Below are 24,493 nucleotides of genomic sequence, written 5' to 3'. Positions count from 1 at the left end.
CAACCTACAGCCAGGCATGGTTGTGTCTGATAATGGCCGTAACTTGGTGGTGGCTTTGGAGCTCGGCAAGCTCACAGACTTTACAGCTGCCGCCTGTTTGGCAACGATCGTTGTGCGACGTGAGCATGCGCTGGAACTCGACTTTACACATGTTGGCGAGGCTTTGTGAGTATCAGAGGGCAGTAGTGGAATACCAGCTGCAACATGGTTGTCGCCTTTCCAGTCAGCTTCCGAGGATGGAAACTGGAAGATGGTGAAGGAGTATATAGCAGACCGTGTCAGCGTCCTCAGTGATCCCTCTGTGCCTTACAACTATTGGGTGTCCAAGCTGGACACGTGGCACGAACTGGCGCTCTATGCCTTGGAGGTGCTGGCCTGCCCTGCTTCCAGCGTTTTGTCAGAACGGGTATTTAGTGCTGCTGGGGGCAAAATAACTGATAAGCGCATCCGCCTGTCAACTGAAAATGCTGACCGGTTCACTCTTATAAAAATGAACAAGGCCTGGATTGCCCCTGACTTCTCTATTCTACCAGAGGAAAGCTGAACGTAAAGGCACTCTAAATGTGGCTTTTATGGTGTGTTGAATACACTGTATTCCCATGCACCCCTTCCACTACTACAAAGGGTATATGGTTCAATCTTGCTTTCCTCCTCCTCCATCATATTAACATGCTTATTAGGCTTCCCTCGCTCCTAATGTTTTAGATGTTCAGCTCAGCAGCAGACCCTCACCCCTAATGTTTTAGAGGGTCACGAGCAGGCCCTCGTCCATAATGTTTTAGAAGGTCAGATCAGCAGCAGGCCCTCACCCCTAATGTTTTTGAGGGTCACCAGCAGGCCCTTGCTCCTAATGTTTTTGAGGGTCACCAGCAGGCCCTTGCTCCTAATGTTTTTGAGGGTCACCAGCAGGCCCTTGCTCCTAATGTTTTTGAGGGTCACCAGCAGGCCATCAATCATAATTTTTCAAGGGTGTGTATGATGCCCTCCTTTATGTGTAATAAAGGGTGTATTGTAGTGCCGGTTCCTTGTAATTTTTGGAAGCCCTTTCACTTAGTGCATAGGCTTTGAGTGTAGGAGTCCCACTACCTAAACAATTGTACCACAATGTGAATGAGGCCCTCCATTATGTGATATACAGGTTGTATCGGAGTGCCTCTTCCGTGTAATTTTTGGCAGCACTTGCACTTTATATACAAGTAAATACACAGGAAAGAATGTTTCTTAACAATTTTTCCTCTAAATCGATTTTATCTTTTGTTTGGTGCGTATTATTGTCAGTCTGTAAAAGTGGCGTACTACTCGGACAACATCGTTCCCAGCCGCGACCTGGGAGTCTAAGATGCATCCAGCCCCCCCCCCCCCATGCTGTTCCCAAACCATGTCAGTGGTGTTTCCATCATCTGACCTTTTTCCTATGAACCAGACACCCTCCCCTCTTCAGAGCAGGGGGCGCCTGGTTTAATGCTCGGGTTCTACCATTGACTTCCATTGTGCTCCCGAGCATCCGGAGGTGTTCTACTCAAGCACCCGAGCACTTTGGTGCTCGATCAACACTAGTTTGTGGGCATTAGTCCTTGGCTATTAGCATCAGATCACATTGTAGTCAATGGGGATGTATATGTATAGCGCCACCTGCTGTTTTATTATTTTCCTTATTTCTCTGTCCACCTCAGTAACATCGCTGGGGTGGTTTCACATGCTCCGTTCCATCCTTCAACTGCCACAAGCCATATCTAAACTGTGACCGTTACAGGGAGAGAGCTGCAAAAAGGACCCCCCAATCTCCCCCCCAGCTGTGATAGGGAGATCGGCAGCAGAAAGGACACAGGAGTACTATATGATGTCTTATTTTAATTCTTACATTAATCACAGGATAGCCCCTTAACTTTGCTCATAAAGGCCGTCATGAAAGGATTGGTATCCTACTGATTTATGTCTGTAGCTCTATGTATCTCCATGGTTAGAGATTACAAAAATACCCTGTATGTAGTCTGAATTTTTTATTTTTTTTGTTTCAAATGCAGCCGTATTTCCTATTTATAGGGGTTGGCCCATCTCAAGCATTGGTGGCATATTGCTACGGTATGCCACCAATGACTAAGAGGTGGAACCCGCACCCATTTCTCGCACATATGCACGGCTGCCTTTTTATTCATTTCTATTGGAGTCCCATAGAAATAAATGGGAAGCACACTGCGCAAGCTCGGCCTCCGCTCCATTTACGAGCCAGCGCTCGGCTATTTTCGGCACTTAGAAATTAATGGATCCGCTCTCCTTCACTTTGCAGGCTCCATTCTAGAGATAGTTGGGACCCGCGCCTGTCAGACATGGGTGGCATGGAAACACTGCAGAAGGATATGTGGTGTTTTTTTTGTTATTTTTTAATTAAGAAAATCCTTAAAAAATGTTTGTTTTTTCTGTCAATTTTGATGATGATTATTATGGGTACTATAGGCTCCTTTTCTTTGTTCCAGAGACCTGTGATCCACCACTAGGAAACATGGACGCCACTGTGATCTTACCGATACTGAAGAAGAAACTGGCCTTCCTCTCAGGTACGTTCTTCTCTGGCTGCAGAATCTGAGCGGCCATCGCTCATTTTTCCCTTCACTGAAAAAGAGGATTTTCAGAAGCACTTGGATATGTTGCAGCGTCTTGCTACATCTGTTAGCGGTTTTGGCAGAGGCTAGCTGAACTTGCTTATATGGATTGTTCCAGGGCAGGTGTTACATACACAGAGCAGCCATGCTAGGTCTCTGTTTGAAGATCATTTCCAGACTCCTTTCTAGCAGAGCTCACTGGAGCTCCACTCACATTCTCAATGGAAAATGGCATATATTTTACTAGGGATCGACTGATATTGGTTTTTTTTTTTTTTAGGGCCGATACCTATAATCTGTGAACTTTCCGGCCGATAATTTATACTGATATTCAGTGAATTTTCATTTTTGAAAAAAAAAAAAAGAAATTCCTACTCAAATCTGCTGAAAATGAATGTTTATTGTTAACGTGTAGTTATTTTTTTTGTAAATCCTTCTTTTTCATTTGTAATTAATATTTTGGTGTTTTTTTTTTTTTTTTGTTGTGTGTTTTTTTTTTTTTTTAAACTACCTATTAGCCCCCTTAGGGACTAGAACCCCCTCCTATTCGTCCTGATAGAGCTCTATCAGGGTGAATAGGACCTCACACTGTCTCTGCTGCTCTGTACACACAGCAGCAGGGAGCCGACTATGGCAGCCAGGGCTTCAGTAGCGTCCTGGCTGCCATGGTAACCGATCGGAGCCCCAGGATTACACTGCTGGGGCTCCGATCGGAACTGCCACTGCCACCAATGAGGAGGAGCGGACCCTGTGGCCACTGCCACCAGTTTTTATCGCGCAGGTGCAAAACAACATCTTATAGCAACCATCTGTGGAAAACGCATCGCATCCGCACTTGCTTGCGGATGTGATTCGATTTTCACGCAGCCCCATTCACTTCTATACGGCCAGCGTTGAGTGAAAAACGCAGAATATAGAACATGCTGCAGTTTTCACACATCACACAAGTGGATGCGGGAAAAACAACGCTCATGTACACAGCCCCGTTGAAATGAATGGGTCCGGATTCAGTGCGGGCGCAATGCGTTCACATCACGCATTGCACCCGCGTGGAATACTCGCTCGTGTGAAAGGGGCCTAAGTCTTTACCATTTTAAAATACAATGTATATCTCACAAGGTTCGTGCTCAAATTTCTCAATGATCTAAAATGGCTAAAGAATGAACGCGTTCTGAGCAGACATTATTTCATTACTTTCACACTAGCGTTTTTCTTTTCCGGCACTGAGTTCCGTCACAGGGGCTCAATACCGGAAAAGAACTGATCAGTTTTATCCCCATGCATTCTGAATGGAGAGTAATCCCTTCAGGATGCATCAGGATGTCTTCAGTTCAGTCTTTTTGACTGATCAGGACGCAGATAATACCGCAGCATGCGTCGGTTTAATCTCCGGCCTAAAAAAACTGAACACTTGCTGGAATGTCGTCCCCGGCATTTTTTTCCATAGGAATGTATTAGTGCCGGATCCGTCCATCTGGTCTGCGCTTGCGCAGACATTTAAAAATGTGAAAAAAAATAGGAACAGATCCGTTTGTCCGTATGACAAATGAACAGACGGATCCGTTCTTTCAATGCATTTGTGAGACTGATCCGGATCCGTCTACAAATGCTGTCCGTTTGCATGCAGATTGCCGGACCTGGCGACGGAACTGCTTGCCGGATCACTCTGCCGCAAGTGTGAAAGTAGCCTGAAGCTTCCAGCGTAATTGTACTCCGGTGGTGCAGACCTGATGCCCGCTGTTATGTGCAAAAATGAAGGTGTTTCCATACATCGAAACCTTTTGTATGAGGCGATGATGAATTGGTAAAGTATTCGGCAGGTGCTGAATTATTAAGCCGACCATATTTTCAGATAGACTTGAGTGAAGAAATACCGTCCTCCTCCTCACGTCATGCGTACAGTCCAGTGAAAATCAGCCCAGAATATAATGACTTGCACAAGATGTGTTGTCCTACCCTTGAACTTTTAGGAGTTGGTTCACTTGGCCACAGAACGCACTGTAAGTCTCCAGATGGGACGTCTGAGGCATACACTACTACAGCTGCAGTAATACTCACCATGCAAGATATTCACAAGAGATTGGGAAGGAATTTTAACCTCTTCTTGCTCGCTCCACCTTAACTTACGTTCTACTGCGCGACCACGGTGTTACTTCTATGGCACAGGAAGGCACGGAGATAGGCAGCAGCTCTGCGGTGCAAGTACCAGACCAAACAGGTCTTCAGTCCCTCATATCTGATTGCCAACATAACACCCCCAATGTGCTTGTGGCGGTGTCTGGTACTGCAGCCCCAGTCAGGTTTATGAGACTGAGCGGAGGCTTAGCGGCCGTACCAGAAGGGTGTCTCTGTGTCAGGTACTGCAGTAAGTGGGATATATCGCGACAGAAACCAGTGAAGTTCCTTCTGCGGTTTTCAGTTTAGAAGCCATCTGCCCACTTGTGGCATAGCTCTGTTGAATGGAGCTACATCTCGAGCAGACACCCGCCATGGCTGTAAGCGGCATATCCCATCTTGGCGCATTGCGAGTTTAATGCACTGGCCTACGAACTGCAGTGCTGCCTCCCATAGAAAACAATGGGAGATAGACACCACATGGCCGCCAGCGGGATTACGGCTCTGTGCCGGCTCCTAAATTCCACCTTGTGAACAGGCCCTTATTGTGCATAGGGGATAAGTGTTATTAGTGGTACAACACCTTTCATTACTCTATAAAAAAAAAATGTGAGGGCTAGATGATTGGGTCAGGGTGCAGTGAATAGAACCTAGAAAAAGGAAGGACAGCTGATGAATCCCCAGCAGGGATCATGGGGCGCCCAATTCTGAATAATGTGTGTGGAGTGTGCAGGCTAGCCTGTCTAGCTCGATCCCACAGAAAAGCTACTTTACCGCAAACTGCTTATAAAAATTAAAAGGGTTTTCCAGGAATTTTATACTGATGAGCTATCCTCTGGATAGGTCATTAGTATCTGATCGGTGGTGGTCCAACACCTGGGACCCCTGCTGATCAGCTGTTTGAGAAGGCTCCGGCTCTCCTGTGAGCGCAGCGGCCTTCTCGCAGTTCGCCATGCACAGCGCTGTCCATTGTATAGCGGCTGTGCTTGGTATCGCGCTCAGCACCATTCACTTCTATGGTGCTGAACTGTGTCTAGGCCATGTGACCGATGAACGTGACATCATTGGTGGCGTCAGACCCCCACCGATCAGATACTGATGATGTATCCAGAGGTCATCAGTATTAAAGGGGGTTTTGCCATCACATACAATGGGGGCATGTGCAGCCGCCCTCCATTCATTTCCGTCGCCTATTTCTGTCTGCCCCATAGAGATGAATGGGAGCAGGGGCCGACCGTACGCTTGTATGAGAGCAGCGCTAGGTGGTGCACGGACCCCGCAAAACCTGGGGTTCTCCAGCCAAAACTCTCCCCGCTCCGTTCTTGTAGGTGCGGGTCCCAGAGGTGGGACTCGCACCTACCAGACAATCGGGGCATATACGATATACCCCCATTGTATGTGATGAAAAACCCCTTTAATGCTGTCTACAATAGAATGATATAAGAACGCACAGAACATTGCAGCTTGTTGTGCATCGCTACAGATTGTCAGTGCCTATATACTGACCCTGGTGTGCCACCACCGATGGGGCCTGGAATGGGCATTTGAGCATCAGAACGGGGTCATAAAGCAATGGAGTAAGTGGCCTGGTGTGATCATATAAAAACACATTTTATTCTACATTGTATGGACAGCCGGTTGTGTATGCACCGCATTCCAGGGGAAGAGATGGCACCTGGATGCACTATGGAAAGAAGACAAGCTGACGGAAGCAGTGCGGTACTCCAGCAATGTTCTGCTTCGGAAACCTTGAGTCCTGGCATTCATGTGAATGTTCCTGTGATACGTACCATTTACCTAAACATTATTTCCTACAAAGTACACCCCTTCATGCCGACCATATTCCCTAATGGCAATGACCTCTTTCAGCAAGATATTGTGCTCTGCCACAGTGCCAAAACTGTTCAGGAATGATTTGAGGAACGCGACAGAATTCAAGGTGGTGACTTGGCCTCCAAATTACCCAGGTCTGAATACGATTGTCCGTCTAGGGCAGGGATCAGCAACCTCCGGCACTCCAGCTGTTCTGAAACTACAACTCCCAGAATCCTCCTTTCACTTCTATGGAAGTTACAAGAACAGCCAAGAAAGTGTGCATGCTAGGAGTTGTAGTTTCACAGCAGCTGGCGTGCCGAAGGTTGCTGATCCTTGGTCTAGAGCAGGGATGGTCAACCTGCGGCCCTCCAGCTGTTGTAAAACTACAACTCCCACCATGCCCTTCTGTAGGGTTATAGCTGAATTATGGGAATTGTAGTTTTCCAACAGCTGGAGGGCCGCAGGTTGAGCATGCCTGGTCTAGGGGATGTGCTGAAAAAGTAAGTCCGATTTATAGGGACTCCAACTTGCCGCCTACTGGGCTCGAAGGATTTGCTATAAATTTCTTGGTGGCACATACCCAAACTGTTCAAGAATGATTTGAGGAACATAACATAAAATTCAAGGTGGTGACTTGGCCTCCAAATTACCCAGGTCTAAATACGATTGACCATCTGTGAGATGTGCTGAAGAAGTAAGTCCGATCTAGAATATAAGGGCTCCAACTTGGATTTGCTGCTAATTTCTTGGTGGCACATACCATGGGAAATCATTCAAAAGGCATTACACAATTACCTACATAATTTTAAGCAGGTGATCTTCATTTTATGGTGTATGTATGTAGTGTGTGTGTGTGTGTGTGTATGTGTGTGTATATATATATATATATATATATATATATATATATAATGAGAGAGAGAAAATGGTCCCAGTAAGTGGACCGAAACATCACATGGGTGAATAAAGGATGTTACATTTTTCACCATCTGAAAGTCCTGCGGCTTTTTTATATAGATAACTGTGGTCGAGTTTGTACCGCTGGCAGTCCTATACTACATTGAGGTGTGCTGCCCTGGAATTGTTTTCCTTTGATTGAGATCTATTTTTCACTTCATTTTTTGGAGTGCTGCTTTATTTTTTACTTGTTATTGGGTAAGCTTTATCCCTTTGAGCCTGCACCCACTCTTCCCTCCATTTTTGGTCAGTGCTGCCTCCATTTTTTTTTATTTTTTTTTTATTAGTAGAATGTGGCACACGTGTCCTGTTGGTTGGGTGCCTTAGTTGTGGGGTCCAACCTCCGTAGCAAGTTACGATAAAATAAACTTAGGCACTCCTTAGGAATTGCTTGAAGTATCGTGTTGATCTTTATTTGGTTTTCTTATGCGATATATATATATATATATAACTGGTTTGGCACACAGGAAAGCTTGCGAGAGGATAAATTCATACGAGACACAACACTTATGAAAGGAAGGAAGAACCCTCAAACCATTTACAAGATTGTAGCTGTAATATAAGCTGGTATTTTGCCACGGACGTCTGCAGTAAATGCAGCTAACGGCAGGCTTTTGTTCTGTGTCTCAGGTGGTTCAGCTAATGAAATACGGAGACTTCTGTAGAAGAGAATAGCAGATTGCTGATGAAGTGGTAGAGGTTTTTTTATCTTTCACTAGACGCAGCATAATTAACAATCCAGCCAAGTACTTCTACAAAAGCATCCAACAGATTGTCTCTGCTAAATGAGTTCTTGTACACTTGATTCCAACTAACACTGACAAATGTTTTTTACTATTACCTATATTGCTTTGTAAAACGGCTATCCTTATACTGTATGTAGATGTGCCAAATGTACCGTCCTCGCCCGGAACATCTTGTAAGAACAGATGATGAGAGACATTTGTCTCCTTTTTTTGTGATGTCAAGAGTATGAACCTTTACACATCAGAGGTGCTTACAGGGGTTCTTCTTTGGGAGAAAATTCTTTGGAAAGGATTCCAAGGGGGAATCAAACACCCAGGAATTGATGAGCACCCTCACCGATCGCCTGCCGCTCCCATTCTGATACTTGTTGGGTCTCCGTTTGTGTCTACCTCCTGGTCAACACATAGGCAATGCCTTGAGATGCCTACTCATCCCATCACTGGTAGAGGTGGGTCAATGCTGCAGCCAGCGTTTGGCTGAGCAGGTATCTCCAGGATCTGGAGACCAGCAAGAATCTAGTAATTATCAGAACAGGGGTGACCGTGTTGAGTATGTAGTTGACCATGACCTACTTACCTATATAGGAGTAGTTTCTCTTTGTCCTGACTGCTACAAAAGCAGTAGGACAGTAGTTTGCATGACATTTTCGATGGTATAGTACTGCCGAAATGAAAAAGAAAAACTGCAATAACTCTTTAAAAAAAAAAAAAAAACATTCTCTGAATATTGAGTTTAAAAAAAACATTAGAATGGCGCTGGTATCTCTGGTGGCTGGGACTCCTACGCAACCGTTAGCATCTTACAGTGTAAGACACTGACAGTTTCAGACCCTGAAATCATGAAGTCCCATAGGACAATAAAATTAAGTGAAAAAAGAAGTTAAAAAAATAAAGCTTTACAAAAAAATGAAATGTTCCAAGTAAAAAAAAAAAAAAAGTAGACATATTAGGTATCGTCACATCCGTATCGACCGGCTCTATAAAAATATGTAAAAAATAAAAATGGTGTAAAAAAGCCATTTTTTTGTCGCCTTACATCATAAAAAGTGTATTAGCAAGCGATCAAAAAGTCATACGCACCCCAAAATAGTGCCAATCAAACCGTCATCTCATCCTGCAAAAAATGATACCCTAGCTAAGACAATTGCCCCCCCAAAAAAATTATGGCACTCAAAATATGGAGACACTAAAACATGATTTTTTTTTGTTTAAAAAAAGCTGTTATTGTGTAAAACGTAAATAAATTAAAAAAGTATACATATTAGGTATCGCCTCGTCCGTAAGAACCTGCTGTATAAAAAATAAAATAGTGTCAAAAAAGCATTTTTATTGTCGCCTTACATCACAAAAAGTGTAATAGCAAGCGATCAAAAAGTCATATGCACCCTAAAATAGTACCAAACAGTCATCTCATACCGAAAAAAATTATCCCCTACATAAGACAGTCTCCCAAAAAATAAACAAAACTAGGGCTTTCAGAATATGGAGACACTAAAAAAAAAATTTTTTTCAAAAATGTTTTATTATGTAAAACTGAAATAAACAAACAAAAAAGTTGTCATATTTGGTATTGTCGCATCCGTAACAACCTGCTCTCTAAAAATACCACACAATCTAACCTGTCAAATAAACATTGTAAATGACAAAAAATAAAAGCGGTGCCAAAACAGCTATTTTATGTTAACTTTGCCTCACAAAAAGTGTAGTATAGAGCAACCAAAAATCATATGTATCCTAAAATAGTACCAACAAAAAACTGCCACCTTAGTTTCAAAAATGGGGTAATTTTTTGGGAGTTTCTACTCCAGGGGTGCATCAGGGGGCCTTCAAATGTGACATGGCAGCTTAAAATGATTCCAGTGAAATCTGCCTTCCAAAAACCATATGGCGTTTTTACGACCACATATGGGGTGTTTCTATAAACTACAGAGCCAGGGCAATAAATATTGAGTTTTGTTTGGCTGTTAACCCTTGCTTTGTTAGTGGATATATATTGATTAAAATGGAAAATCTGCCAAATTCTTGTGGAACACCTAAAGGGTTAAAAAGTTTGTAAAATCTGTTTTGAATACCTTGAGGTGTGTATTTTCAAAAAGGGGTCACTTTTTTGGGAGTTTCTACTCTAGGGGTGCATCAGGGGGTCTTTTAAATGTGACATGGCAGCTTAAAATTATTTCAGTGAAATCTGCTTTCCAAAAAACATATGGCGCTCCTTTCCTTCTGCGCCCTGCCGTGTGCCCGTACAGCAGTTCACGACCACATATGGGGTGTTTCTGTAAACTACAGAATCGGTGCCATAAATATTAAGTTTTGTTTGGCTGTTAACCCTTGCTTTGTTAGTGGAAAAACTGCCAAAAAAGTGAAATTCAGAAATGTAATCTCCATTTCCCACTAATTCTTGTGGAACATCTAAAGGGTAAAAAGTTTGTGAAATCTGTTTTGAATACCTTGAGGGGTGTAGTTTGGGTGATTTCTATTATGTAAGCCTCACAAAGTGACTTCAGACCTGAACTGGTCCTTAAAAAGTGGATTTTGGAAATTTTCTGAAAACTTTCAAGATTTGCTTCTAAACCTCTAAGCCTTCTAATGTCCCCAAAACATAAAAATGGCATTCACAAAATAATCCAAACATGAAGTAGACATATGGGGAATGTAAAGTAATAAATATTTTTGGAGTTATTACTATCTGTTTTAAAAGGAGAGACATTGAAATTTGCTAATTTTTCAAAATTTTTGATAAATTTTTCAAAAATTTTTTATAAATAAAAATGAAATTTTTTGACTTAATTTTACCACTGTCATGAAGTACAATATGTGACGAGAAAACAGTCTCAGAATGGCCTGGATAAGTAAAAGCGGTTTAAAGTTATTACCACATAAAGTGACGCATGTCATATTTGCTAAAAATGGCCTGGTCCTTTAAGGTGAAAAATTGCTGGGTCCTTAAGGGGTTATGGCCGTGGAAACTGCTCAATGGGTTAATTGCTTTGAATCAGAGTGGACATATGCATTAGAGCAGTTTAGGAAAATACTTAAAGGGTTTCTGTCACCAGATTTAACCCTGTTAAGCTAGCTGACATTAGCGATGTGCTAATGTCAGCTAAACCTAACTAGCCTATTCCTACTCTTATCTATGCCCCCATTACACCAGAAATCTAACTTTTAAAATAGGCTAATTAGCCCCTAGGAGCGAGGGGGGGGGGGGGGGGGGCGTTGTTCCTGCTCTCGAGGCTCTGTTCTCCCACCTTTGTCGCCTCCCTCCAAGTCCTGATTGACAGGGCCAGGCAGCGCTCGCATCCGTCTGCCAGCCCTGTGCTCTGGTGAAATCTCTGGAGGGAAAGACGCTCGCAGGCTGCCAGCTTCCCCACCGCGCCTGCGCCAAATACTGAACGGCGCGAGATTTCACCAGAGCACAGGGCTGGCAGACGGATGCGAGCGCTGCCTGGCCCTGTCAATCAGGACTTGGAGGGAGGCGGCGACAAAGGTGGGAGAACAGATCCTCGAGAGCAGGAACAACGCCCCCCCCCCCCGCTCCTAGAGGCTAATTAGCATATTTTAAAAGTTAGATTTCTGGTGTAATGGGGGCATAGATAAAAGTAGGAATAGGCTAGTTAGGTTTAGCTGACATTAGCACATCGCTAATGTCAGCTAGCTTAATAGGGTTAAATCTGGTGACAGAAACCCTTTTAATATTTCAGTCATTTAAAGCTGTTGAACTCCAGCTCCAGCCTTCACCTCCTCATCTTCTTCCGTTATTGGATTTTTGCAGAGTGCATTTATATGCTACACTATCTGGAGTCCATCACCATATTACGGTGCCTAATCTGTTTTGCTTGGGTTTTTCAGTACTCTCATTTATTTCCACATTATGAGAAATAGGATGAGTGGAAATGTTTAGCAGTGGTGTTGAAGGCTGGAAAAAAACGTGATACCCATCAGTGTTTTGCTTAAAAGTATTTCATGGAATTTGCATTCAGCTGTTTTTAAGATATTCAGGCCTCATAATTTGCACATAAATGGCATGTGAATTTGGCTAAGCTACTGGTGTTCTCTGGTTTATTAAAAGATTAGCTCACTGGATATCCAGTCTACAAATGTTACCTTACTTTTGGCCCTATAAGACGCACCATAAAGCCCGTAAGATGAACCTAGGTTTTCATCAGACCTCATGGTTAATCAGTCCTCAGCTCAGAGCCCCAATCAGACCCCCAATGTTGATTAATCCTCAGCTCAGAACCCCAAGGTTTATGAGACCCCCAATCATGTTAATAAGTCCCACGTGTGACATCAGACGAAAAAATAAATGAACTTACCTCTCCTGTTCTCACCCGCCGCTCCTGAGACCCAGCCCCCTTCTTGGTCTTCTTGCCACGCCATGCTGTGACCTGATGCCACACAGTGTGAGGTCACAGAGCGCCCCGACGTCCTCGCGCTGTGCGCAGGGGGTTCCAAGAGTACAGAGCCCACACGGGGAGCGCTGCATTCACAGCTCCCCAATCCTCCAGTCTATAATGGAAGCGCTCATTAGTATTCACCCCATAAGATGCACGGACACCCCCCCCCCACACACACACACACACACACACAGCGGAGCGGGTAGCGCGTCTTATAGGGTGAAAAATATGGTAATTTGGTGGTATAAAGAAAACTTATTTACAGCTGCTGTTAGTTTTCTCTAGCTTGTGCCACATACTTTTATTATTTGAAGAAGCTTCTATGAAGCCAAAGGCATAACAATCGGTTAATTGTGAAGAGAACCCCAGATTGGATGTCTCATGGCTGGCCACATATCTGCAACCTTTGCACTTATGCACATGTACTTTTCTCAGTTACCTGCAAACCTTGTACATTACCATTATTGGGCAATGCTGTTCAAAATGTGCAAGAATGTAGGTGCGGTTTGCCCCAAAACTGCTATATTAACGGTTTTTAACACTTTTCTGTACTTTTTGCAGCCGGCCCAACAACGGGCGTGGTTTAGCAGAAAGGGATGTGGTTATGTGGCGAGGGGTGTGTGGCTTTGGTGACATGAAAATGCAAAAAAAATAATTGACGCATAAGCCAACAAAAGCCATTCTAAAGATGCACCAGATTCTAAGTTTAAAGGGTTATTCCCATCTTGGACATTAGGGGCATATCGCTTGGATATGCTCCTAATGTCTGATAGGTGTGAGACCCACACATATATTTAGAATGGAGCCCACAAAGTTCTGGATGGCACACCGCGCATGTGCAGTTGCCCTCCATTCATTTCTATGGGAGTGCCGAAAATAGCTGCTTGGCTATTTTTAGGAGTTCCTTTTGAAAGGAATGGGAAGCACACCACGCAAGCGCACCACCACTCCATTCACTTCTTCAGAAAAATCCAGCTATTTTCAGCAGTCCCATAGAAATGAATGCAGGGCGTGCACCCTCCAGTACTTTGCGGGCTGCTTTCTAAGTATAGGTGTGGGTCTCGGAGATGGGACCCGCAGGTATCAGACATTGGGGCACATCCTAGCGATATGCCCCTAATGTCCAAGATAAGAATAACCCTTAAAGCTTTAAATCGTCGCTCCGCAATCCTTTAATGCTGCCTCCCATGAAGCAGAAAGGACACAGCCATCGGTGGGTTTTCGGCAAAATGTTGGTGCGGCTGAGGATAGATCATCAATATTATTCCACTGCACAACCCCTTTAAGTGGAATAGGTAGTTAGCAGTAGAGGAATTGGTGACCACCTTTTTGGGGGTTTGCCTCTCTCTTTGTAAACATAGTAGGATTATTAGTCGAACTTGAGAGACCTGTGTTGTTTTTAGCCTCATCAACTACAGGTGCATCTCAATAAATTTGATTTTCATCAAAAAGTTTATTTTCATTAATTCAATTTATTTAATTAATTCAGTTCAGTAATTGAAACTTGTATACAGATTCATTACACACAGAGTGATCTATTTCAAGCATCTATCTTTTACTGTTGATGATTATGGTTTATAGCTAATGAAAACCCAAAAGTCAGTATCTCAGAAGATTAGAATATTGTGAAAAATGTCAATATTGTAGACTCTTAGTGTCACACTCTAATCAGCCAATTAACGCAAAACACCTGAAAGGTTTTCTAAGCCTTTAAATGGTCCCTCAGTAGGCTACATCGCCATGGGGACTTGATAGTTGTCCTGAAGACAGTCTTTGAGGGTAAGCCACAAAATGTCATTGTCGCAGAAAACTGTGGTAGAAAAAGGTGCACAAGCACCAAGGATAACTTCAGCCTTGAAACGATTGTCAAGAAAAGGTTTCCTGAGCCTTTAAAGGCTCCCTCAGTTGCTACATAGTCATAGAGGAGACTGCTCGTGTTGGTCCATTGTGTTGTATCAAGTCCAAAGTCAGCGCAGCTGTCTACCAACACTTCATGCTTCCCTCTGCTGACAAGCTCTATTAAGATGCTGATTTCATTTTCCAGCAGGACTTGGCACCCGCCCACACCGCCAAAAGTACCAATCCCTGGTTTAATGGCCACAGTGTCACTGTGCTTGTTTGGCCAGCAAACTCGCCTGACCTAAAACCCATAGAGAATCTATCAGGTATTGTCAAGGGGAAGATGAGAGACACCAGACCCATCAATGCAGACAAGCTGAAGGCCGCTATCAAAGCAACCTGGGCTTCCATAAGACCTCAGCAGTGCCACAGGCTGATCGCCTCCATGCCACGACGCATTGATGCAGTAATTCATACAAAACGGGCCCCAACCAAGTATTGAGTCCATATACTGTAGGTACTTTTAAGTAGGCCAAAATTTTGGTATGGAAAAAAAAAAAAAAATTTTATTGTTCTTTTATAATATTCTAATATACAGACTTTTGGATTTTCATTAGCTGTAAGCCATAATCATCAACGTTAAATGACATCCTGAAATACGCCACAATCTGCGACTTTTCCACCGCTCACACCAGATCTAAAAAGGGGACAGGTCGACAGGCAAAGTCTCATTCATCATTTTCTATGCCACTTTTTAGACGTTGATGGTCTAAATGTAAGCCAGCTAGGAAGACCGCGATAGACGGCATCCGTGGACAGGAAGAGGGAAGGGAGACTATACGTGCGCGCTGCGAGCGCCATCTCCTCCCACAGCTGATCGGACCCCAGCCGATCTCATATTGCTGACCTTTCCTGATGAGAGGTTATCAATAGTAAAAGCCCAGATAACCCCTTTAAAGATCAGTTCCACTGTAAAGAAACGCTATTGTAAATGTTCAGCAGCGTGTGCTTTTCTTCGGTAGTTTATTGCATGTGGTTCCATGTGACACTTTTAGGTAATGCTCATTATTAAGCGTACTTTACATTCTTTTACGTAATTACATTTCGACAATAAATGCTTCTTTGTGTGTAGCCAGAAGGTCCAATCCTCAGAGGACTGTGAACCAACAGCTTGTGATTCTGGTCCTTGAGAGGTCTTGACGTCGCTGGCTAAATTGAGAGCCTGTTAACTGGGATCTCATTGCACCCCCCCCCCCCCCCCCCTTCTAATTAATTCCAGGTTTTTTAACGATGTAGGTAAAGCTAATTTTAGATTTTTCATCAAAAGGTAGGCAGGCTTCATCCCTTATCCAAACAGATTGCAGGAGATATTTTAAATTAAATCATGTCTCCCGATGACTCAAATGAATTAACTGAGACATGGCATAATTGGTGCTGTGTAGAATTGCTCTTGATTTTCTATAATGTGATGCAACTCGCTCAGTAGAAATCGCGTCACGGTAGTTGACAGCAGGCGCTATGTTTCATACCCTTTTTTTGTTCCTAAAAGGAGTTTGGCTGAACTGAACGTGAAAATCACATCTTTTTCCAGTGTGTATTATTTCAAGTTTATAATTCCAAGTATTAAAATAAATTAGTCAAAGTGGTAAGGGCGGGCATTGCGTTTAGTATTTTTTTTTATATATATATTTTATTTATATAAAACATCAAAAATACATAAAAAGCTTGGGGGTAATGCACACCATAGCTTGTACAGAGAGTGGTGTTTTTTTTTTTTTTTTTTTTTTTTAAATGGTCTCTAATCTTTTAACACAACTTGGTATAAATCAACCATACTAGTGAATATATGAAACTTTGTAATATATCTTATCAGAGAAAAAATGCTTCCTTCTTCCTCCACCCCCTCCTAAATTAACATTCGCTGCTAAATCCAATTGAGAAATAAGGCTACTTTTACATTAGCGGTTTTTGCGGATCAGTCATGGATCTGCAAAAACGCTTCTGTTACACTAATACAACCGCCTGCATCCGTCATGAACGGATCCGGTTGTATTATGTTTTCTATAGCCATGACGGATCCGTCATGAACACCATTGAAAGTCAATGGGGGACAGATCCGTTTTCTATTGTTTCAGAGAAAACGGATCCGTCCCCATTGACTTACATTGTCAATCCGTCTTGCTCCGCACCACATAGCAGACAAGCAGCTTTTTTCTGTCCGCTATGGAGATGCAACCAAACGGAACAGAATGCGTTTTGGAGCACTCCGTTTTGTTCAGTACAGTTTTGTCCCCATTGACAATGAATGGGACAAAACTGAAGCTTTTTCTTTTGCTATTGAGATACTATGACTGATCTCAATAGCGGAATTGAAAATGCAGATGTGAAAGTAGCCTAAGTCGTACTGTCAGCGCACTGAGGAATCAGATTACATACTGCTCCTGAAAGTTGATGAAGGGGGTGGCCTTTTCGTCTTGTGTTGTGCCACCATTATGTTATTTCAATATAATTCAGCATGAAAAACTACGTAGTTAATTTTGTAATTCACTTTCTATTGTTGTGAGATATTCTGTCTACCTCATTATAATGGTGCCTCCTGATCTTTAATCAGTATAGTAATGTGCGTGTCCACCAACTAAAGTGGTCGCACATGCTTAGTTCAGTCTTTCAACTGCCACCAGCCATTTCTACTGTTACAGGGAGAGAGCTGCAGCAGAAAGGGCACACAGCTGAGCTGTGTTGAGGAGAGAGCTGTATCATAAAGGACATGTCCCCCAAGCTTTCATTTTGAAATTTTGTAGATCAATGAATGATCAATGTGAGGTACAGGGCTGGTTCTAACTTTTGATGTCTCATTTTAATTTTTTAATTTTTATTTTTTTAACTTCAGTCAATCCCTTTAAGGCTGTTTTACATGGGCCAATGAATGATAGAACGAGCACTAATTTGAATGCTCATTCCCGATCGTTCCCACTCATTTGTCACCTGGTCACATCCTTTATGCAGTTCAAGAAAACTCTCGCAGGTAGACCGCACACCTCCCCATGTAAGCATCAATATTAAAGGGGTTGTCTCACTTCAGCAAGTGGCATTCATCATGTAGAGAAGGTTCATACAAGGCACTTACTAATGTATTGTGATTGTCCATATTGCTTCCTTTTCTGGCTGGATTCATTTTTCCATCACATTATACACCGCTCGTATCTATGGTTACGACTAACATGTAATCCAGCAGTGGTGGTTGTGTTTGCACACTATAGAAAAAAGAGTCGGCCTCGGCTGGCCGGGACCGTGGGAGCTCACCTAGACCAGTACTTTTTCCTATAGTGTGCAAGCACAGCCACCACTTCTGGACTGCAGGGTGGTCGTAACCATGGAAACGATCAGTGTATAATGTGATGGGGGGAAAAAATAATGAAGCCAGCAAAGGAGTCAATATGGACAATCGCAATACATTAGTAAGTGGCTTGAAATAAAGAAGTTGTCCGGTCTTTTACTATTGATGACCTGTCCTCAGGATAGGTCATCAATATCAGATCGGTTGGGGTCCGACACCTGGCATCCCTGCTGTATGAGGAGACGGCATGCGCAGGAGCATAGACCATAGACCGCAGCAGCGGACAGGAAGAGACAAGGGAGACTGCACGTGCGCACTGCGCGCGCCGTCTCCTCATACGGCTCATCGGCATCCGATCTGATATTGATGTAGAAAATTCATGGCACACCAGAATCAATTAATGCTTTTTAATTAGTAGACATATTACATAATTTCATATATATATATATATATATATATATATATATATATATATATATATATGTAGAAATGGGACAGCACTCCAAGACTTGAAAAGGAAGGTATCTTTATTCACCCATGTGGAAAAATAATAGCAACGTTTCAGCTCACAACTGAGCCTTTCTCAAGCAAAGAAACACAAGCTTGTGCCTATCTTACATGGCACTCTCAAAAATCAAATGACCAGTGAACTTACAGATCAAAAACATGTGACTACTTGTCATGTGAAAATAATTAACCTAATTAGGTCATGTGAACAATTACATATGCAAAGTGTCCTACTACTGAATACATAGAGCTATGCCCATTAGTATTGCATCCAAACTCTTAACATTTGAATAGTGCATATAACAAGGTGCATATGTGCATAAATGCAGTAAATGAAAATACAAAAAAGATGTGTCCATGTGAATACTGGCCAAAAAAAGGCACTGTTAACTAATACTGCAAGTACCACATAATGTCAAAGACAGACCTCTGCCTCCAATATGCGCACGCAACTCAGCTCCACTACATCGCTAGCGACCTAGCATCATGATGTTACTGTGTAAGAGCTAATGCACGCGCATAATGTGACATTACTTAAAGGTATCGTCTCAGTTTAAAACAAGGCATTTATTATTGTGTCGACCTCACTGTCCGGGCCAATCGGAAAGGGATCCAACCTCCCGGGTGGATCAACCCCTCCAAAATTGTGGTCAGGTAAGGGGGACACCACACGTGAATGTAGTGTACCCCGAACCGTCTCACCATTTCGGTCCATAGACAGTGTAATGGGGATCTCCCATATAAACCACTTAATAGTAGAGATTAATTTTGACACAGAGTGGATACAGTAACCGAGAAAAATCTATCCAGTTAATTTTATACACATAGAACATCGCGAGCTGTCACATATGTCCAAACTATATATATATATATATATATATATATATATATATATATATATAGTACATCCGGATTAGATAATCTGGAAGAGGCTTTCACTTAAAAGTCACAGATCCCTTGAAAAAGGTCAATCACATGACCGAAACGTGGGACTAAACTATACGATTTTAACCTATATTATCTAATCCGGATGTAATATATATATATATATATATATATATATATATATATATATATATATATATATGAAATGATGTAATACGTCTACTAATTAAAAAGCATTATTTGATTCTGGTGTGCCACAAATTTTCTACTTTGATACCAGACGACGAACCATCCTCCGTGAGCACCCAACCTTATACAGGGTGTGCAGATCTCATCATCCCTTTACTTTGATCTGATATTGATGACATATATCCTCAGGCTAGGTTATCAATAGTAACAGCCCAACAAACACTTTCTCTGCATGATAAATGACATTTGCTGAAGTGAGACAGCCGTTTAACTATAAAACTACCAACAGACTATAGCTACATGCACATGACCGTATGTGTTTTGCGGTCTGCCAATTGCGGATCCGCAAAAAAAAAACGGATGCCGTTCTGTATGGCATCCGTTTTTTTTGCGGATTCATTGTAATAATGCCTATCCTTGTCCGCAAACTAGAAAAAAAATAGGACATGCACTATTTTTTTGCGGGGCAACGGAACGGACATATTGATGCGGACAGCACACGAATGTGCTGTCCGCGTTTTTGCGGACCCATTGAAATGAATGGGTCTGCATCCTATCCGCAAAAAAAAAAAACGGAACGGACACTAAAACAAAGGCCTAACAGTAGTAAAACAGAATTAGCAAAAAAGTATGAAATAAAAAAAAAATTAGAGAAATTTGGGATAATCCCTTTAAAGTCCCATTCCCATTTTTAGATGCACTGGCTTACTGACTCCTAGAATTAGTTGTTTAGGTGATTGATTTGGTTGTCGTGGTTGTTTTTCATAATTCATCAGATATTTGGTGATACCCCCGTTCTAAAGAATAGGAAAATACCGCGGTAATCCATTCGGACGGTCAGCTGCTCTTGGGATAATAAGCACAATGGCCCCATCCTAAATTATTAATTCAAAGGTCCGGTAGCCAAAGTGTAGTTCCAAAAAGAATACTCCATCAGTATTCCAGACCTGTAAATTGAGCATCTAAATCAACGCATTGTGTAATTTCATGGTGTAAAATATGTAGTTTCAGCCCATCTGTGGCCATCCGGATCCCTGACTAGCATCCAAGCCTTCTCTCTGCTTCATCTAATGGACTTTGCACCATCACAAAGGAATGAGAGCTGGCAGTGGCGGCGGTGTGACGGCGCACGAGCCAAGGCTGGATGCCATATTTCTTTCCATGCCGGCTCACTTCCACCTGCAATTTTGCTTTATGAGGATTTTTACTCTATTCATTGAGCCAGGGTGCGTTTTTCGTATGCCCTTGGGAAGAATTTAAGCAGCGTTCCTCACCTAAAAACTGGTGTGAAGACCTTATTTTACCTCCCTGTACTGTACTCTTGGTTGGTCCTGCCGCAGACCCATTAACGAAGCAGGTTAATGGCGCAATAACGGGCTTTTGACAGCGGTAGGTTTCACGTTTCTGGTTATCCAGTTTCTATTTTATTGCCACATTGCTTAGATCTGGAGAAATCTAGACCATTGGCCCTTCCGCTCTAGCTTAGATCATAGGAAAATACGGTTATGTTTTCCACGCAGAACATTATACGTTCCTATGACAGTCTAAAGATAATAAGACGTTAAGAAGACCGTGCAGTCAGTTCTGATTACGTTACGCTGTGGGTTTTCTGCTGCGCTATTGGCAATGGAAAACTATAGTAACTTAGAGGTTAATGTAAAAAATGAAAATCTGATACCAGACTGCCCATGATGGTCTCTAACAAACTTAGATTCCCCATTCAGGATCCAGAGATCTCCCCATTCATTGCTCCAATTGTTCTGCTAGATTTATTTCAAGCTGTCAGCTTAGGAGGCATGTCCTTTCTGCTGCAGCTGGTGGCAGTTGATGGATGGAACTGAGCATGTGCTGGAAGTGAGCAGGACAGAGGAATGAGGAAAAGAGCAAACAGCAGGTGGCGCTGTACAGATAGATTTCAGTGAATAACTCAGAGGCTGTAGTAATTTTTGATTTACATTTAATTACAAAAGTATTCAGAATCCAGGAGCTGGTTTGAAAAATGTAGAATATTTTTTGTGGAACAACCCCTTTAACTTGTAATGCTGGAAAAAGACATATGGTACGTTCAGCCTATCATCCTGGAAAGTTGATCCAAAAGAAGACAAAAACCCACATGAGGTAGAATCCAGTTGAACTCATGTCAGGGAAATAATTCCTTCCCATCCCCACTTCTGGCAATCTGAATAACTCCCTGGATCAACCTTCTCCAGAATTTTAATAACTATAAGGCCATGTCCACATCTGCCGCAGGAGGATCCGGCACAAATGCCGGCTGTCTGGCGGATCAAAAGCCGCTGTATGCAATGGATTTTGGCGGGCCAAAGCCTGGCATTTATGTCGCAAATCGGTCGGATCACTGCCGGATCCCATTATAATCAATAGGAATCTGGCGGTGACCTGTGGAATCCGGCAGTGCCAGATCAGGTGAATCTCTGCCAGAACAGCCTGCTGGAAACCTTCACCGGAGATGTGAACGTGGCCTTACCTAAAATATTATTACACTCCAGAAATGCATCCAGACCCCTTTTTAAACTATGAGAGTTCACCATCATAAGCTCCTCTGGCAGGGAGCTCCATAGCCTCTGCTGTTACAGTAAAGAACCCTCTTCTCTGCTGGTTCTTCTAGACATAGAGGACCCCACCTTCTTGTAGGTTTACAGTTCTAAACTATACTGAGAGATTTGTAAAAAGAAAAGAAAAAGTCAAAAACTTTTGTAATTCTGTATCATTCACAGCCATTCAGAATTGTGGCAAACTATGCAGAACAAGGTCACACATATCCCTGTCACTCACAAGCGGCTTCTGCTGTTGCTAGGTAACAGCCCAAACCCATTAGGGAAAAGAGCGCTGGTTAGATATGTACCGTGATTACCATAGAGATGCTGTTTCCATTTCAAGGGCTTGTCTGGTGTAGAGAAAAATGCCCGAATGCAATCACAGAGGACCTGTCACCACTCCTGACACGTCTTTATTAATAATGTAATAAGAATTCCGGAGCAACTTTTGTCTTAAAGGGGTTGTCCGATATCTGAATAATTTGAAGGGTGGCCAGGCAAAAACACTTATCACCTTGTCAGAGCCTCCTGGTTCCGGCGCTGCATCTCCTGTCCTTGACGCTTTCCGGTTCCCACCCGAGTGCCATCTACATGTACATCAATGGCATGTGGCTAAAACAGGCAGGTCAGGAAAGCTGAGCAGTCCATCTTTAGGAATTCCCGACTAATGGAGGAAAGATTTCTGTTCAGTGCCCTTGTATATTGGCCAGAGAAGACAGAGGCTAGAAAGAGTATCTTCCGCTCTGGAGGACCCGGCATATCTGTAAATTGCGTAGATGCCCCATTGATTCTCGTGGGAACGGTGTTAGGCCTCATGCCTACCACCCTATTTTTTATCTGTAAGCTATTCGTATTTTGTGGGAATAGCACACAGACCTATTCATTTCTACGGGTTCTTACACATCCACTTTTTGCAGATCCGTTGTTTGTGGACCAATATACGGTCAAGGCCTTGTGCATGAAGCATAAGGCTGTTGGCGCGTCTGGCAGATTTGTAGCAGACATTTCGGAGACCGCTCTATTCAACTTTATGGGGCTTGCAGAAATGAATGGACGTGGTACAGAAACAACCCAATGTATTCCCAGTTGCAGAAGTTTCCACAACATGGCAATGTATGGCCTTAGTGTTTGCTGTTGGGCTTTAGTGCCTGGGGTGGCGCTGCAGGAAAAATTTAGCACTTACCACCGCGTTCCCCATAGATGACAACTGACTCCCGAGGGCAGGACACCCTGCATTGGTCTTATTAACATAAAGGAATTAAAGGGCATCTGTCAGCAGATTTGTACCTATGACACTGGCGGACCTGTTACATGTGCACTTGGCAGCTGAAGACATCTGTCTTGGTCCCATGTTCATATGTGTCCACATTGCTGAGTGCTAATATATGCAAATGAGCCTCTAGGAGCAACAGGGGCGTTACCATTACACCTAGAGGCTCTGCTCTTTCTCTAACTTCTGCACCCTCTCCACTTTGACAGGACCAGGCAGTGGAAACATCATCAGTCCTAGTCCTGTCAGTCAAAGGGGAGAGGACTCGGCAGTTCCAAAGAGAGGGCAGAGCCTTCAGGTGTAATGGTAACGCCCCTGTTGCTCCTAGAAGCTCATTTGCATATATTAAAACATCGGTTTTCTCAGCAATGCAGACGCATATGAACATGGGACCAACACAGACGCCTTCAGCTGCCAAGCGCACATGGAACAGGTCAGCCAGTGTCATAGGCACAAAACTGCTGACAGATGCCCCTTAAAGTCTCTCGCATACTTACTTAGAATAAGGAGAACATCCATTGTTTGTCCTTGTTCATATTTTCCATAATTACATAGGAATATTACTTTCCTGCACCTAGAAAGGTTTCGTCTATTGAAGCTTTTTTATTATTCTTCTACAAATGATGTCTTATGACCCGCATGTTTCTTCCAGATAACTTTTCCTTTAGTCGCAGGGCAAGCTCCACTTTTCTCTTCCTATAAAGGCAGCTTTATTTAGGTGAACCCAGCAGACGCAAAGGGCACCTTCCCGCTGCTAACATTGTGCCTTCTTTCTACAGGCGGAAAGGACAGAAGAAGCGGCCTCATTCTGACAATCCCATTGTGCTCCGAACAGACAAATATGGATGAGCTGAGCGTCACCCTGGACTACCTGCTCAGCATCCCAAGGTGACTTTTACCTCTGGCATGAATAAATTATAGTGAACTTTAGCGCCAGTCATCTCCAGCTTTTTAGAAGGTGATTTGTGGTTAGGGACTGTTCAGCAGGTCTCCTTTTTACTTGGATGAAACCAGACTCCAGGATTCAAGCCGTAGAAGAAAAACCCGTCTCAGTCTGTTAACTCCTTATTTGATCACCTGGATGGACGGGTTCCAGATTTGGCAGCGATCCTCCTTAATAAATCCAGGGTGACTGAGCATTGAGCTGTCGCGTTATTTATCCAGAAACAATCTTTCAGACAGGATTGCCTTTGTATAAATTTTATGATGGGGCAGTAAATTGGGCAAAGCCAAAACGGAAATATTTTGTTGCCAGCAGTACAAGAGTACATGCATAAGGGAGTATTC

At 43.0% G+C, this 24,493-nt stretch overlaps 1 protein-coding gene across 1 annotated transcript in view; it reads left to right on the top strand.

Moving 5' to 3' along the window:
• The window catches only part of SESTD1 (SEC14 and spectrin domain containing 1), a 127,073-nt gene that overhangs the window by 27,732 nt on the left and 74,848 nt on the right, over positions 1–24,493 (top strand). Inside the window, exons 2-3 of the mRNA XM_044303188.1 lie at positions 2,475–2,555; positions 23,986–24,094. Coding sequence (XP_044159123.1) covers positions 2,501–2,555; positions 23,986–24,094 — 164 coding nt within the window. The 5' untranslated portion in view covers positions 2,475–2,500. The remainder of the gene's footprint in view (positions 1–2,474; positions 2,556–23,985; positions 24,095–24,493) is intronic.

Source organism: Bufo gargarizans, chromosome 8 (assembly GCF_014858855.1).
Source record: "Bufo gargarizans isolate SCDJY-AF-19 chromosome 8, ASM1485885v1, whole genome shotgun sequence".
In the NCBI taxonomy this organism is placed as follows: domain Eukaryota; kingdom Metazoa; phylum Chordata; class Amphibia; order Anura; family Bufonidae; genus Bufo; species Bufo gargarizans.
This window is presented reverse-complemented; position numbering and strand designations above follow the sequence as displayed.